The sequence below is a fragment of the Dermacentor albipictus genome, chromosome 8, assembly GCF_038994185.2.
Source record: "Dermacentor albipictus isolate Rhodes 1998 colony chromosome 8, USDA_Dalb.pri_finalv2, whole genome shotgun sequence".
Classification (NCBI taxonomy): domain Eukaryota; kingdom Metazoa; phylum Arthropoda; class Arachnida; order Ixodida; family Ixodidae; genus Dermacentor; species Dermacentor albipictus.
The window spans coordinates 24,546,753-24,564,301 of record NC_091828.1 but is presented as its reverse complement, the minus strand read 5'-3'; the positions used below and the strand labels follow the sequence as shown (position 1 = coordinate 24,564,301).

At 45.3% G+C, this 17,549-nt stretch overlaps 1 protein-coding gene across 1 annotated transcript; it reads left to right on the top strand.

The window, feature by feature from the left end:
* The first annotated feature begins 187 nt into the window (after positions 1-187).
* On the top strand, positions 188-15,604 carry Cox11 (Cytochrome c oxidase copper chaperone COX11). Its single transcript, XM_065439483.2, has 5 exons — positions 188-609; positions 1,973-2,128; positions 2,863-2,988; positions 11,467-11,508; positions 15,066-15,604. The coding sequence occupies exons 1-5, from the start codon at positions 391-393 to the stop codon at positions 15,204-15,206; spliced, it is 684 nt and encodes a 227-aa protein (XP_065295555.2). The 5' UTR covers positions 188-390; the 3' UTR covers positions 15,207-15,604.
* The last annotated feature ends 1,945 nt before the right edge of the window (positions 15,605-17,549 follow it).

Below are 17,549 nucleotides of genomic sequence, written 5' to 3'. Positions count from 1 at the left end.
CAGGTCACTGTCAAAACACGATAACTTTTTCCGTGTGCTGTTACTCGTGGTGAACCAAGATGATACCGCAACAAGATAAAGTTGCATTGAATTTATCAACACAGTCGTGGTCAACACGCAGCAGCAAGGCTGCGCAAGCCTTCAAACAAGCAAAGAGCGCGCTCGCATGTTACGGTGCCAACGCATCACTTGCATCCAAGCCAAGCGCAAGTTTGTGGTTTCTGCTGCGTGAGCAGCGCGAGTTAGCTTTCAAGGGTAAACCGGTAAATTACCCCGGCTCAGTCGCAAGTTTGTGCTCTAATGGTGAAAAGTTAACGATCGGAAATCTTGCGGTTTAGTGCAATCCGTTTAGCGGAAGGCGCACACTCGTAAGCCGCTCGATGCCCGACCATGAGCATGTGCGTGTGCGTCTTTCGGTCGGCAGTTCAGCTCGAGAAGCTCAAACGCACGCTGCTGACCTCGCCATGCGTGCGCCGTATGTACGCCAGCGGCGGCGCGAGTTCTCGCGTGAAGAAGAACCGGACAGTGCTCATGTACGTGACTTCGATGACTGTGCTCGTCGGTGGGCTCAGCTACGCGGCCGTACCGCTGTACAGGATGTACTGTCAGGTGAGCGGACGTTACAGGGCGGCGTGCTCAAAAGTTTCAGATGCTCGCCGTAAATCGACCGACATGTTTTGAATGTGTGGCACGGGAACGCACGTGTAACTGGAGAACAGCGTGCTTGATCGCAGCGAAAAGTCAAGTAATGCACTAGGTACACTGTGCGTTCAGGTTTCTTGTGAAGCAGAGACCGAAAATAAAAAACGTCGCTCTCTGTCTCCGTCGTGGAAAGCATTTTTCATTAGTACGACACCTGCGTCGCCACCATAGCGTTGCTGCAGACGGGACATACAAAACACAAACAAACAAAAGTTACATATTTTCAGAAACTACATAACTGTGCAAGTCATTTGTGGGTAAAGCAACAGCATATCTTAGAGGCAATGCAAAATCAAAGTGCACACACTTAAAACTGAACATCGCATGTTACATCAGGGCAGAAAAAAAGACCCCGTTGTCTGTTATGTTTAGCAGACTAGAAGCTTACTATCGTCCCTAAGTGTTTGTATAAAAAAATACAGTAAAGCTGAAGTTTCAAGCAAGTGGCAAAGCGTGAAGTGGTTCATTGGTGCTGGAAGGCATTCGATATTATTAATCCCTGCTTCTTAATTGCAACACATACCATGCAGCAGTTTTACTCTTTCTTTCTACTTCTAATGTGTAGTGTGTCTCGTCCCTAGTGTGCCCTTTACCACCAAGATACTGACCAAGGAATAACAGTTATTGCTGATAAATTGAGTCACCTAATTTTGAACCTTTTCTGATTCGTCACTTCTAAGACAGGTGCCAGATAACGTACATGTGCTCAAGTGTTGATTCCATTTGTATACTGTAATCCATGTTCCTTTTACCTATCATGTGATGCTCTTAAAACACATCACAGCAGAACCTTGTTTTGTGTTGTCAGCACACGACACGCATGTCCTGCAAGAGTGGCTTGCCCTTCAAGCACACATATATGAGTGCCGTCTTTTGCCTGTTGCACAAACTCTCAGTGCAATGGAATTGAACGTTGGACGAGTTCGTATAACTGCATTTTGTAACAACAGCGATATGCTTAGAAGGCAACGGAACGAGGGCCAACTAGCAAATTTTATTCAAACACAGCAAGTCCACCCAACATCAAATTGAGATTCTTGCATAAGCAAGAGCACCTGCCGCCATTAAATACGTGCCCCCCCCCCCTCGCCTGTTTACTATGAACAATCAAGGTATGGCAGTTCTTTTTGCGAAAGTAATACAAAAGCCTGGTTAACTCATAGCACCTTTGCATGCGATGTGAGCTGCTGCGACCGTCACCCTTGTGTCCTCACTCCTGTTCTTAAACAGTATACAAGTGAACCCTCAGTGATTTGTTTCTCCAATGCAGTCAACGGGCCGGGGCGGCCAAGCATTTGCGATCGAAGCCGGTGAGAAAATTGAGAAGATGGACCCCGTGAGCCATCGCCAGATCAGGGTTATCTTTTCTGCCGACACTGGTTCTGGACTGCGCTGGAACTTCAAGCCACGGCAGTCTGACATTGTGGTGCGTAGCTCGAGCAGTCCCGCTGCATGCTTACAGACACGAGTGCTGTAACGTCACTGTGGTGGTGCTCACAATTGGAGTGAACGCACCTCCCAGGTAATTTTTGCTGCATTTGCCGGCCAATCACCTTTGCTGATAAACAGTACAGCTTGAACACTGTGCGGGCGACAGAAGTGCAGACGCCACAATTCACAACTCGCAGCTCAAGGTTTATGGCAGAAATGCTCAATAAGATATTCCTGCAGGACTCATCTCACAGAGTGTTGAGCTTATAGTAGGATTAGTATTGAAGCAATGTAGCAGCACACTTTATTGCGACCGGGAAAATTTGCCAGGTGTGAAGTGTGCCGGGATCCTCTCTCGTGCTTCTCTCTGGACATGCTGTGTCATCTAGCGGTGCTGCCAGAAAGTCTGCGAGTGGCACATGTGTGAATAATTATTCAGGCAAGGCTGTTTGAATATTATGTGAAAAGGGTTTGATTCCATTCAGCAGCAGAGAAATTTTGAAGGATTTCTCATTGAAGAGTGCCACACACCCTGCGACCCAGGTTAGTCTGATGGTTGGTTTCGAACACAGTTATATCAGCACAGCAGCCCAATGCTCCACCCATTGGACCATCGACTACCAGTTACCCAAGTTGGCGTAAAAGAGCATAGACGTAAACAGACAGACACACTAGTAAAGAAAATGTCGTTGGTGACCATAGAGATAACCAAGATACTCCCACATGCAGGTTGCCCCAGGTGAGACCGTGCTGGCCTTTTACACCGCTCGCAATCCAGGCGAGAAGCCTGTGGATGGCATTGCCACATACAACATCCTGCCCTTTGAGGCAGGAAAGTACTTTAACAAGATCCAGGTGAGAGACCATTCTATTCTGGGTCTGTCTGTTGTGTAAACAGGCTGACCACTGAAGTCTTTGGACTGAGCTTTTTGATTAGCAATAAAAATTTGCATAGTGCTGGAAAAATTTTGTTGCAAATGCAGGGCGTGAAGAGAAAGCTTTAGCGTGGGGACTCCTATCTACATGGGAATGAATGAATCGTTTTTCTTTGCAACCACTGCACCAAGTTTAATGCGATCTGTTGCATTTATAGAAAAATCTAAAAGCTAGTAATGGTATAAAGTGGATTTTTAGGGCATCATTATTTTAGGAAAGATCATGAGCATTGCAAAATAAAAGAAAACTCAAATAAGTTAACAACCCTGTAACTTGGCAATGAAGAAGGATATCGCAATCCTTTAACGGGCACCTAATAATATTGTCACGGTGCCATGGGAGAGACAAAGACGACGATCGCCAACAAGGCGTAAGAGATGACATAATGGGGCTAACCTAGCGTTCGGCCATACTGTTTGTATCGGCCATATCTTCTGCAGAGTAAACATAGTCCCAGTTAACCTGATATCTCTGCCCGTTTCACCATATATAAAGTGGACACAATTGATGTACTATACGCGACTTTGAAATATATCATTATTTCGTGAGTAAAAATTTTGGAAAATCCTCACAAGCATTGCAACAACTTAATGTAAGCTGGATGCAGTTTACGGAACTGCTGTTTTGTCAGTGGTACAGAGTTACGCATATGTAAGCTTCATACTTCGTTTCTTTTTGTAACTTGCCTATATATGGCACATTTTGTAAGAAATTCAAAGTCCTAAATTAAAATTCTGGTTTCAGGATTTGCTATAATGTAACTTTTTCTCTCAAATGCAGCAGATTTCATTTCAATCAGTCTAGCCTTGTAAAAGCATTTCCACATTTTACATGTTTATTTGGGCAAGGAAATGGAAGTTGGCCCCAAGCTAAAGCTTCCACTTAAGTGCAATTTGGCCATGCCCAAGCTTCTTGCACGTATGTAGTCAGCCGCATATGAACAGACGTTCTAGTGTAGGACTTGCCAAATGGGTGCGAGATGTCTTTAGCGGCTTTGAAGGCACAGTTGACACACTCGTTGCTTCTTTTCAATGCGTATTAGTCAGCAAGGAAGTGTGTGGCTCTGCAGAGGTCAGAGAAAGGCACTCATACCAGCTAGCATGAATTAATAGTACAGTAAAGCCTCATTATAATGAAGTTGAAGGAGGAGGTAGTAATTAATTCATTATAACCATTAGTTCTTTATAGCCACTATCCATTTCTATTCACAATTAGCAAGCAAGAGAGGATGTACTCACCGCCAAATCTCACAGCAGCCTGCCACGCGAAAAGAAAACGGCCGTCGCACGGAAAAAAACAAGCGAAAGAAAGACAGCAAGGAATTACTACTTTATTCACGACGAACGGCTCATCACTGGTCGTTCAATAGCACACCAGCTGGCAGCTCACTTCGCAGAACAAAATTCTTGGCACTGTATTTTTCTAGCAGCTGTCCAATGTTTGTCTCCACCCCCACCACTGCAGCTTCGCAGTCGACAGACGGCACTTCCCCGCTGACAGCGCTGCCGACGCTGTCGTGGTGCTCCTTGAAACGCTGCAGCCAGCCAACACTCGCCACAAAATTGTCGTGCCCCATGATGCACGCGAAGTCCCTCGCTTTGCACTGCAACAGTGCCCCACTCACAGGAGTGCTGCTCTCTCTTGCGTCCAAAAAACACTTAAAGACCGCGTTCTCTACAGCTTCGAAAGCGGGGGCTTGCAGCTTCTTTCTGTCGCCTTTTACGCCACGTGCGACAGCACTGGTGACAGCTTCTTTACTGCTCAAAATCGTCAACAGCATGTTCAACGCTATGCTGAAATCTTCAGCCACTTTTTTCTTCTTCACGCCGGACTCAACGGCTTTCAGCATAGCCACCTTCTGCTTGATTGATATCGTTTTGCGCTTCCGTTTTCCATCGTCCATCTCCTTTCTGGCAGTGGCAGCTCGCATGAATGAACCGATACTGATATCGTTAATGCGCACAAAGGCAACGACAGGCAACAACAAAACCGCAGTCGGCACCGCCCCACACCAACCCACACTCGCTGCGGAAGAGCGGGCGGGTCCACCAGTTCCACGGGAGAGGGGAGGCCGGAACACATGCACAGGAGATGCGAACGTCGTCCACTATAAGAAATTGACCTGACGGGTACCAAAATAATCAGTAAATGCTCGTTGTGAAAAAAAATTGCCGACGATTACTCTACTTCCTAATGCAAAATTTGACCGCAGCTCTCCAGCTGTTTCAGCTTTTTTATATACTGAGGCAAATAATTCAAGCAAGACACGTATGTACAGTTATAACTTTTTATTCTTCACTTCTTCAAGAAACACTCCTCTCCCAGTTCTTGATCGTCATGAAAGTAGCTTTGTGTCCGGAGAAATAGATGGACGTATGCTAGACTCGCTGCACCAATTCCTGGTTCGACGTAGCGCACCTCTGGATTCTGGCGGCGACAGTGCTGGGCCTCTGCTCGCGCAGTTCGTTTCGTAGCAGCGGCAGACAAAGGACTTCCACCGGTTGCCTCGCCCATGGCTCAGAAAGTACTGGCTGAGCATAAACTACTTATATAGGCAAACAGATTATATTATAATATAAACCATCTGTCAGCCTCAGACAATCCGTCTCGTGCAGAACATTTCGCACCAGCCGCCGCAAATGGAGCGCAGCTTGGCGCAGCTGCCTCACTTATCGGGAGGTCACGGGAGGCTGCATGTAGGCGCATGGGAACGTTGTGCGGCGAAACGATGGCGGCGACTGACTGATGCCGCTGTCGCTGCTAGCAAGTCAACTGAAGGTGGCTTTGCGTTTTGGCTTGGGAAGTGCGCACTGAGATCCGCTGATACTGAGCCGGCGCTTCAGCAACTGGAGAACACCGCACGCTCTCACATGGTCGCTGCCACAGAGGAGAAAAGTGGGGGGAAGGGGTACACGCAGTGGCGAACGGCAGCGGCTATGCGTTTCGGCTTGGGCAGCAGCACATCATCGAGATCAGCTGCTACCGAGCCGGCGCTCTGATTGCCGCCGCACATGGGTGGCATCGGAGGGGGAGCGAAAAGAGCGAGCCTTGCGCTCTGCGCGAGAGATGACGCCAGCAGGGCGCACAGGCCCCAGCTGCGGAGCTGGTTACGGCGAAGCACGACGGCATGGCGAAACGCAGGAACTTGCCCCAAAGAACTGCACTCTAAAAAAAGGTTCGTCATACCCATGGCAAAGAAATTCTAGCTTCATGAAAACGACGTTTTCAATACATGGGCATCTATGAGAATTTCAAGGGGAATCACGATTGCTTTGTTATATCCAGTTTCGTTATAACGAGGTTTTACTGTACTGTCATTCATCATAAGATCATCACAAGGGTTGGCAGGTATGTGAGATTGTTGTTTAAAGGCCAACTGGAAATCAATTTTGGGCTGAAAAAAAGAAACAACAAAGAAACTAGTTTCAGATTGTGTAGACAAAGAGCAGCCTCCATGCAAAGTTTTAAGTACGTTTGAAATACGAGTGGATGCGTTACAAAAGGCTCGCAAAAGTAGATGTTTCTGACACCTAAACTTAAAAAAAATATGAATAAGGCTGCAATTAGCACTCGCCGGAAGTGATACGTGACTAAGGATGTATGTCTCCTCGACATGACCTCAGAGATTGGGCACCACCCGGGGTGCGATGAAATATGTTGCAGGCGATCCACTTGGACTTCTGTAACATGCACTGACCTCGCAGTGCACGCTTGATCTGCCGGGGTGCTAATTAAAGGCTGCTAAAAAGCAAATGATACATTTACTTGCCCTACTGCTTTACCAATATTGCTCCAATAGTATAGTAGACTTCCATTAATTCGACTTTGGTTAATTTTTGTGAATAATTAGATCTTGGCCGAAGGTCCCTGCCGGTGCCCATGCATTTCTATGTGCCCAAACTCTTTATTTCAAAATTCGCCTTCGGTAGATAACTCAAAGCTTAGCGCACACACTCCTGACCCCCATGTGACCCTAATAGCGACCCCTTTAGTGGCAGAGTCTGTCTCGGGAGAGCTTAGGTGACAATGAATGCATTGCACACACGTCCTCTCCCATCAAAAACACCTATAATTCAATCAGTTTCGTCGGTCCTGTCAGGGTTGAATTAATGGAAGTGGACTGTATATGGATGCCATTTATTTATAACTAATTGAGGCAAAGGGAAATTTCTTTGCAGGTGACCTTAGGGTGTATGCCGCACCTAGTCGCTAGTAGTGAATAAGAGTGGTCAAAAAAGCATGACACGAGATGAAAGTGGTAAATGAAATAGAATGTTTCATCATGTGGCCCTTAGTGTTGTCAAACCTATCTAAAATGTAAAAATGAGTTCTGTGAACATATTACATGTGCAAAAAATAATTATGCTAGTTTTTTTTAGGTAGTCAACAATAAACCATGTATAAAACTGCATGCATTCAAAATTTCTGTTGCTTTATTTCCACATAAAAATTTATTTGTTTGTTATTCCTTGAAATAACTTGGCTCTGAGGAATTTAAATTCACAATAAAAAAATTTTATTCTGTGGGGACACATTACCTGAAACAAGGTAACCCTCAATGTGTCTTAGCAGCTATCTTTATGAGTATAGTAGGTTATGTAATGTGCAATAAGTGAAGCAGGTCCAGTCTGGAATAGTGCTTTAAAGGGCCCCTGAAATGGTTCGGACAAATTTTGTAGATGCATAGGGTACAGCTAATCATTCGAACTGCAATTTGTGTGAAACGTCTTGTATTAAGAGAGCTACGAACGATTACAAGTTACCCTGCTCCACAGCCATGCATTTTCTCCTCAATTTGTTCGCCTAGTCATCGGGGCTATGCTCTGCCTTCACTGGCTCTGCGTCATGATGGCACGTCGTGTTGTCGACTTCCGGTTTTCTAGGAGCGCGCGCGCGAAGCCTCTCCAGCCTCTCCACCAGCTGCTTGGCAGTCGACTCCAAGCGAGAGCTATCGAAGCAGCGTGCGTTGCGAGCATTCTGTCGCAGCGCCGAGCATATCCGGTATTCCAGTAACCACAGGCGAGCTGGGCATTTCGACAGGTGGGGTGGACACATAAACTCAAGCTGATGAAAGAACTTTAGCATAGACATACGTGAGCAGCCTGATCGGTCTACACGGTCCAGCCACCTATTGGTGCAGAGCTTCACGAGCCAAGCAGAGAGCTAATATTGCTCTAATCAAGTGTAAAACATTTTAAACATTTACAAAAACAATGTGCTAATGATAAGGCGGTAACACATAGTAAGGCGGCGACACAAGATTACGCCAACGCCATCTCGGCAGCAGCTTGTATCACCATATGAAAGCCAACTTTGCATTTTTGTCTTAAAAATGAGGCACTTGACTACACCAAGTGTTACATTGAATAACATAGACTCCTAAGTGTGATATTTCTGCAAAATTTGAGAGCAGTAAGAGTGCAGTGGTTAGTGCGAAATCTTTTGTGGAAAGCTTAAGTGAAATATACACGTCCCTCTTTAGTATAGCTCTACTTATGCGCCCTTCCCCTTTTTTTTTCTCAATTTATGCCAAGCAATGAATGTCAATGAATATTAACTTATAACTATACTTCAGAGGCCTAGGCATGCTGTGATTATGATGGTGCTACCGTGAGCATTTGTGTAATTCTCTTTGCATTTGTCTGCCAGGGAAAGGTGCAAAATTTTTCCCGGTTTCCATTGAGGTTGTTGTGTCTCCAGCAGAGGAGGCAGTCTCTTGCTTAAAGCCACAGTGCTTGAACAAGTTAGCGATTGTGCTTCGCGACACTGCGTTGTACGAACTGGCAATAAAATGCATGGTGTCGAGCACAGTGATCTTTTTTTTTTACGACTTGCTGCGCTCCATAACTGCCAGCAGATGCTGCACTAAGCGCTTCCGGCACCCTTGCTTGACGCACTTAATGATGCTGGCATCCAGCGGCTGCAGTCGGCTTGAGCAGTTGGGCGGGAAAAAAAAAACAACCTTTATGTTCCTCAGGCTGGACGTATCGGGTGGGTGGCACGGTGAGTTGTGCACGAAAAGCAATATTTTTCTCGCCTTAGCACCCATTTTGTTATCCAGCTGCTGCAAAAAATTGCTGAAGAGCGAAGACGTCATCCAGGCCTTTTTGTTGAAGTTGTAGCTCCACAGCAGCATCTTCAAGTTCTTAAAGCACCATGGCTTTACACACTTCCCAACAACGAGCACGGGCAGCCTCTCGGAACCGTCCTCGTTAGCACAGAATAGTGTCGTCACATGCTCTTTACTACACTTGCCACCATGACAGCTGTCACCCTTAAATGCAAGGGTTTGCTCGGGCTGCATATGGTAAAGAATACCACTCTCATCGGCGTTGAAAATGTCGCAGGGCTTGTATGCAGTAATCATCTCTGGCAGCGACTCCATCCGCTCGTTCACTGTCGAAACGTCCACGGAAGTGCTCTCTCCGCAGGAGCGGCTGTACACAATCCTGTTTCGTTTTTTAAAACGATGCAGCCACCCGTTCGATGCCTGAAAGTCGTCGATGCCCAGACGCAATGCCACAAGGTCCACCTTTTCTTTTAGAATAGTGCTGCCAACATTGATCACAGAGCTCTGTGCTCGATGCAGCCACTTGACGAGAACTTTTTCTAACTTTTCATGCTGTCCTTCTTTTGCCGCTTTCTGCTTGAGCCCGAACTTGTTGGCATTCTGCGATATCACCTCTTTGTTTGCCAGGATCGTCTTAAGCGAATGTTGAGGTATCTTAAGGTCCCGGGCAATGCTGGCTTTCGTGGCTCCATGCCGCTTTTCCGCTTCCTTCATAATATTCAGCTTATCACTGAGCGACAGAGCAGTCCGCTTTCAGGACATCATGCATCGCTTTGCTCCACACAATTCAAAACCTTCGTTGAACGCTGGTCACTAGAACTACGACGAAGAACACGTGCGATAAACCTAGGCCTCTCCGCGCTACCTTGTCGGCCATCTGCTGTTGGAAAACTTGAAAGAAATGCTTCCCCAATGCGACGAGAGGCGCTGCCACTGAGAAGAGAGGGAAAAAGTGATTGTGGAGAAGAAAAGGCACTATTTCAGCACAGCGAGCGTTGCGGGCACCTGGTCGTAGGGGAGAGAAAAACGAACGATGAGATGAGGCCAGGAAGAAAGCTGCGCCGGAGCGAACCGGTCTAGCAGTGTCAAGCGTTCCACACGCGGAGAGAGGGAGTGAGGAAAGAGACCAGCGGCACTTTTCTTTCGTCCGCTGTTCCGTCGCACGCGTCACGAAGGTCGTTGTATAACGCGGGTCAGGCGTAAAATTTCGTCCGATAACTGGGGTTTTTAATGCATTGCTTCTATCGGGACTTCATCGGGACTGCCCTAATCCGTCGTAAAAACCGGGGGACGTATAACCAGGTTCCACTGTATTTAAATTCAATCTTTAAGCAAATAGGTACGGTTGTCGATAGATTTCTGTACACAGAAGTGGCTGCAAAATTTTCTGGATTATTGGGTAGTCGGAAGAAGCAAATTTGAATGAGAAAACAGATCATTTTGTTGAATTTGAGAGTTGGCGACAAAAATAGGGTTTCATGCGTACTGACGATATCTTCACATCAATGGTACGAAGCGAAGCCAGCCACGCTTTCGTGACCACTCTGCCCCCACAGCTGATAGTGTCGCCTGCAGTGGGACAGTGCTGTCATGGTAAGCGCCAGTAGCGGGAACGAATGCTTCATCTGCCTGTCGCTTCAATGGGTCTCCGAAACTCAAGACTAGCAACACGGGAAGGCAGTGCACAATGCCATACTACCTCAGCTTGCCCAGTCTTTGAACACTCGCCAGATTACCTCTAAAAGAGGGTATGCTGCTAAAGCTGCGTTGGCACTCAGCCATGCTGACAACCATACGCAGCTGCAGCTGCACTAGAAAAGGATACGTGCCGACCTGCCCTCTCGCTCCCACTCGTACCCAAAGCACACAGGACTTCAAACGCAATAGGAATATCGCACTTGGACATTATACGGAGCATGACGCTGCTATGCTTCCACAGTCACTCTCGGCCGTGCGGCACACGATTTGAAAGGTGCGTTTGCAAGCAGCCACGTGTAATACAACCGCTATTTGACCATTTGCATTCGAGGAAGTTTCCATTTATTGTCTTGGTATTCCTTTGCAGCAGCTGTGCAATTTTGTTATATTTAAATTGTTTATATAAACATATATATATATATATATATATATATATATATATATATATATATATATATATATATATATATATATATATATATACATAAACACACTTTTTTATATTGGGGTTCAAAATACATATTGTCCTATGGACAAGAAGGTGTAAAAAGTTATACACTTCATTATATCAAGAATTTCGTCCTATTGATGTTCAACTGTACTTCTTTCGTGTTTGTGTTTGTTTGCAGTGTTTCTGTTTTGAAGAGCAGCGCCTCAACCCTAATGAACAGGTGAGCACTACCTTGCCCATAATGCTGTCTCTTAAAAATGTTTGAGAGACATCTAGTGTGGCACAGCAAGTACATGGACGCTGAGGCAGAACAGGAAATGCACGCAGCGCTAACTTTAAGCAACAACTTATTTCCTGGAAGGAACGATACGCCATTCAATACAGTTTCGCCCGGGTTACTTGAGGGAACTTGCTCTTCTTTTGCTAACTGATCAACTAAAGCTTGTTATCGATGAAGGTAATTATGCAGTTTCAGTATCTAGATTTAAGCAAAGCATTCGAGAAAATAAATAATCACATCTTGTTTCATAAGCTTGAGTCATCAGGAATTACTGCCCAGCACTTTCGTTACTACAAAATTACTTGACAGACAGAATGCAGGTACTGTAGTAACTGTTTCAGTCATTAATTCTAAAACCATGTTCACTAATACTGGCGTGCCCCAGGGTTCCATACTGGGTCCGCTTTTATTTTTATTACATGTCAACGACCTGTTCTTCGAAATGTGTACTTTATGCAGATGGTACTAGATGGTCAATAACTCCGATAAATGTCTTACAACTTCAGTGTGTAATCTTAGTGGTGATTTACACAGTCTGCTGGGGTGATGCCACACTAACCAGCTACAGATAAACCTCTCGAAAACAAAGTTTGTTCTATTCACTTCTCACCGATGAACACTTCAATTCATTCCTCCTATTTTTCATGGTGCCAGTCCTATCCCTGCAAGTTTTTCCTGTAATTATCTTGGTACAGAAGTAGACAGAAATCATAAATTTATTGAACAAATAGTCAAAGTAAAACAGAAGATTACCTACGAAATCAGGGTACTCCTAAAGCCACAAAACATATTTAATCATCAAATATTACTATCCTTATACTTTTCATTTATTCATTCCCACATTAACTGCTGCGTTACTTGTAAACCATTTAAGCTCATTGGAAATCCTACAGAATCAGGCTACAGTCGAACCCACTTATAACAATATTCAAATGCCACGAAAATTCCATTGTTATAACCGATAATTGTTTAAACCGGGTTGCATGAAAAAATCTAAATAGGGGGATGACAGAGCTGATCTTAGCAAACTATAATGGCGGGGAGGCCACTGCCTCTCCCCACCACCTTCCTCCATCTGGCTGCCGATTGCGCTCACTCACTTAACTGCTTCCTGGGCGCTCTGATCGCATGTAACAAGCCGCGGCAGGCGGCGTTAAAGAATGGCACTGCTATAACTGCAAAGAGGGGTCACGGGTGGCAAGCGATATGCGAGCACTGTCGAGGCAGCGCTTTGGTGGGCCCAAAAAGGGCCTGTTAAAGAATGAGAGAAGGTTGCCACGGCAGCCTGTCAGGTTGAGAAATCCAGAAGAAACGCTGAGGCGAGATTGCCACAAGCGCCTCGCCACGTACGTCACACTGCATTGCATGAGAAAACCCTATGTCTGTCAGCCTTGCCAACATCCTTCCCCAAGGTATCCAGGTACTCCACGTAGTGCAGTGGAAGGTTCCTCACGAAAACGAAGCCCCAGAGGGGTTTTGAATCACCTGCCGGGCCTCCTGTGAGGACAATGCTGAGGCAGGCCTGCCCTACCGCGTCATCGCTGTTGTCGCCGCCGACGCTATCCAATGCAAGCACGTTTGCGACGATCGCCTCATTGGTTAGAAGCACTTAGTACTTAGTTTCCAAATCTATAGCCGTGTGCTTTCTTTTCATCGGCAACGTCGTGCATTGCTGATTATCAGCGGGCGGGTCAATCATCTTTTTCGGCGGCGAGTCAAAAGAGGCTGAGAAACCACGTGGCCAGGAACGATTTCGACGCAAAACACAAATACGGGGCTGTTTGCAGAACTGTGCTGAATGAGGAGCCAGCGAGCAAGATGCAAGCAGCGCAGTTGGCGCACTCCATCTGGTTTCGGAGGGTGGCACGGCATAGAGATATGAGCGCAGCCCATTCGTGTTCGGCGGGTTGAGAGGGCGACGAGTGAGAGGCACGTGGAGAAGTCTGCAAAATGAGCGCGCAGTGGCCGTTCGAGCAGCAGGCCATCATGCAGCAACTCGAATTTCTCATTTTCTTTTTTTCTTTTCAAGGATTTTACATTTCACTACCCTTCAGCTCGGACACTGAGCATCCAGACTTCATTGTTACAACCGATAATGCGGCATTGAGGTATGGTAGTAAACAGGTTATTTCACCATGCAAAACATACAAAAGTTGACGGTGCAGCAGCTTCTCATTGTTATAACCGGTATATTGTTAAAACCGGTATCATTATAAGTGGGTTTGACTGTATTAGAATAATTACATTTAGCCCATACAACCACAATGCCTCATATCTTTTACGAACTAATCACATTCTTTCAATCACACAACTCGTTAAATATAACCTCAGTACCTTTTTGTTCCGTCAAATCAATTACGATGCGATAGGTTGATACCGCACTCTTCTCTAATAAATACTAATATTACCAGCTTTGCAATAAACAGGAACCTTATTTTACCCAAAATACATACTAAATATGGCAAGCAGAGCATCCATTTTTCATCTGTTGCGTTCTGGAACACACTACCATCAGATATAAATACAGTTATATTTCACAAATTCAAGAAACAATGAAAATACATTCTGTCTAATACTGATGCCTAGTTCATACTCACAACCACTCTTTCAGGGTGCCTTCATTTCATTTTCATTGTCACACCATTAGGTTTCTGTTTGATGTGCTCGCCATGCTTATATAGTCAAGTTCACAAATTATGCTGTGTATGTCATGTCATTTATGCTGTTAATTTATTAGTGGTCAATGATATTATGCTACAGTGTTTTTTCATACGACTTATTGATGCACATCTAGTTCTTCAGTTATGCTATTCATACTAAAACCTACAATTCTTCCTATTTAACGATTTGTTGAAACTGCTGTACTCTGTGTTTTATTACGTTTAGTTTGTAAAGGAGGTCCCACTGCGGTCTATCACTTCGGGACCTCCTTCTGTATATTGACATCTCGTAATCTTTCTAATCATCACACTAAAACCGATCATTCTGATTCTGATGTGCCTAATACTTTTGTGCTCTCCGACTCCAGTGGCTGTGTCGTCGCGTTGCTGAGCCCAAAGTCACAGGTTCAATCCTGGCCGCGGTTGCCACATGGGGGCAGAATGCTAAAACACCCATGTACTTAAATATGGGTGCATGCTAAAAATAAAGCCCAGGTGGTCAAAAATTATCCAAAGTCCCCCACTGTAGCGTGCCTCATCAGATCGTAGTCTTGGCACATGTAGTAATCCCCTGAATATAAATTTTTTGTGTTTGCTCTGTGATGTAAAGTGCAGGATGTAGTATAAATGTTTTCTTTCCCTCAAATCACTACTGGAAGTGATCAATGCATGCACGTCCTGTTCGTCCCCTGCATCCTTGTACTAGTTACACACTACACTGTGAACACCTTCGCCTTGTTTTAAAATTTTAGCTGGCATCTTTTTTCCCTCCGCTTCTGCCCTATTCACTGCAGCCTTGTTTACTAAGAGAAGTGTGTTACATGTGCCGAACGACAGGTGGACATGCCGGTGTTCTTCTACATCGACCCGGAGTTTGCGGCCGACCCGATTCTAGAGACCTGTAACGACATCACACTCTCGTATACCTTCTTCGAGGCCAAGCCGGGCATACAGCTGCCACTGCCCACCATCCGGTGAACGCACCGATGTGACCCGGCATCTAGTCTCCTCCCTTCTGCAATGTGTCGCAGAAAGCGTGCAGTTCACACTGCTAAGAGTGAAAAATGAATTGTGTGTTGTGACAAGCGTTTGGCAGCATTTGAATGATGGCCATGACAACACCCGCTTAATCATCATTGGGATTTGGCTGCTGGCCTTAGAGGTTGCGGGTTTGTTTGTGGGCCGCTGCAGCTGAATTCTATTGCGGGTGGAATGCAGAAACGATCACATATTGAGTGTCGGGGGCATGTTATAGAACTTCAGGTGGATAATTTTTTTATCCAGAACCCTCTAGTATAACTTCACTCCCAGCCCCTGCTTTACTTTAGAATGTTACATGAAAACAAAAAATTAATAAAGCACTGTCCATGACAGAATTGTATATTGGCTGAGTTCATTAGAGCATTGAGAGTCAGAAAATCAGCCTGTGTTGCCAGGAGTTTGCCACAACCGGCATCTTCGATCTCTGGCATTGAAACGAGTACAGCTGAACTTCAGTAGAGTTTATTTTAATAAAGCGAAGCATGCCTTGCTCCTCACCAAGCACTTTGTGTGGTGACAGGTAGGTGGTAGTCAGGCTCCTGTCCTTTCTCGTTTTCATGGCCTCCTCAACCAAACAAACAAACAAAATTGCCATGGTTGAACTTGGTTAAACAAAGTTTGTTGAACGATAGCATGATTTTGCTTGCTTTGAGAAAAGACACGACCGCTGCTCAGCGCCGTCAGCCACTACCGCATCTGCAATTGCACCACAACACAACACACCGACGCTGCTCAGTGTGGCGACGGCAGCGCGCGAATCAATTTTCATGCTGCATCTCGTTTCAACACAAAGTAAGCATCAAAAGCACAGTGCATACGAAGCTACCAGCATTCGCCGCACTTTGTGCACATCGCAGATTGCTTTCAAGATATGGCCACCCATGGGGCATACGTAGCAGCCGCCGGTAGTGGCAGCCAAGTCCCACTTTGACCTTGGCTGAGCTTGAAGGTCAGATTTAGGGAACGAGGCATTTGGTGGGTTTGTACCTCGAGTAGTAGAGCTATTGCTCTAAATATTATGTCTAAGTGGGATTTGAAACAGGGCAGGGTGTGCAAATAGTGATCTTTGAGACTGAATCGAATATAAATTTAATATTGCCAGAAATGAATTGTATAGTTTTTGAATAGTTTTCTACTACTGAACAGCTGTTATCACAGTAATTACAAAATATTAATTACATCCTAAAATTATTAATGTTGGCATTTTTCTGTCATTGCATAGTAAGTTATGAAGCTGTGTTTATAAAACATTGTACTGAAATTCTGAAAATTCTGTACAAATTCCATAAGCCTTCTTTACCTCGGCTGTTACGTTTTGATTTTGTTTCCCAAATTTCACTTGGCCCACCCCAACATTTCAAGTTGGCCCAACCCCAACATTTCAAGTTGGCCCAACCCCAAATTTAAGTTGGCCTATCCCCAAGTTTCAAGTTGGCCCACTTCCAAATTTCTGTTGGCCTGCCTCCAAATTTCGAGTTGGCCCACTTTCTTACCTGTTGCGCTGTCTGGTCATGCTTTATTAAACCTCAAATGATACTGGATAGCTAGGTACCTGCAAAATGCTTCACTTACCATTGATGTGCAGAGTGCATAGGACCTGCAAAAATTTTTTTAATATTGTGCTCACCTGAATAGTAATGCTGTCTCGCAGCATGGGTGAAGCCAAGATGTAGTGCGAACTGGTCCTGGAGATGGTGCAAACTGAGGTGGCCTAGGGCAGCCAAGGCAGACGAATGCAGGTGGGAGCTCCAACGCAAACACAATGATGCCATCGTGTGTACCGTGTGCAGAGACAGGCACAGAAGAGGGGTCAAGCTGGGCAGGAATGTCTTTGATATGCTCGAAGTGTGGCTTGGAATATGAGCTCTAGCTGGCTTGTGAACAGGAAGTGGAACTGTCTTTAGTTGCAGTAGTGCGCACTAGGGAGTGCGGTAAACCGTTTGCCCAGAAATGCAAAGGTAGGTGGTGTCGATGTGCAGTGTTGACACAGATGCATTTTCTTGGTGAAAACACGTCGAACTTCGTCCTGCACTTTATAGCTTCAAACTGTCGGCAAAAAAGAACTGCAGTCCTTGCAACACTCAAGAAAGCACTGTTTAAATTGCCAGAGCTCATGGGATCTACAAACTTTTCTTTTATTATGCGAAGGCAGATACAGTCAATTCCCATTAATTAGACATCAGTTCATTTAACTTTTTGCTCATTGAATGCATAATTCAAAATTGCTAACCACAAACCATATACAGTTGTACCTCATCATAACGAAGTTATATCTGACAC

Coding starts and splice junctions, on each gene's coding strand:
- Cox11 (XM_065439483.2), top strand. CDS start 391: ATGAGCATGTGCGTGTGCGTCTTTCGGTCGGCAGTTCAGCTCGAGAAG. Junction 610..1,972: donor TGTACAGGATGTACTGTCAG/GTGAGCGGACGT, acceptor TCTCCAATGCAG/TCAACGGGCCGGGGCGGCCA. Junction 2,129..2,862: donor CACGGCAGTCTGACATTGTG/GTGCGTAGCTCG, acceptor TCCCACATGCAG/GTTGCCCCAGGTGAGACCGT.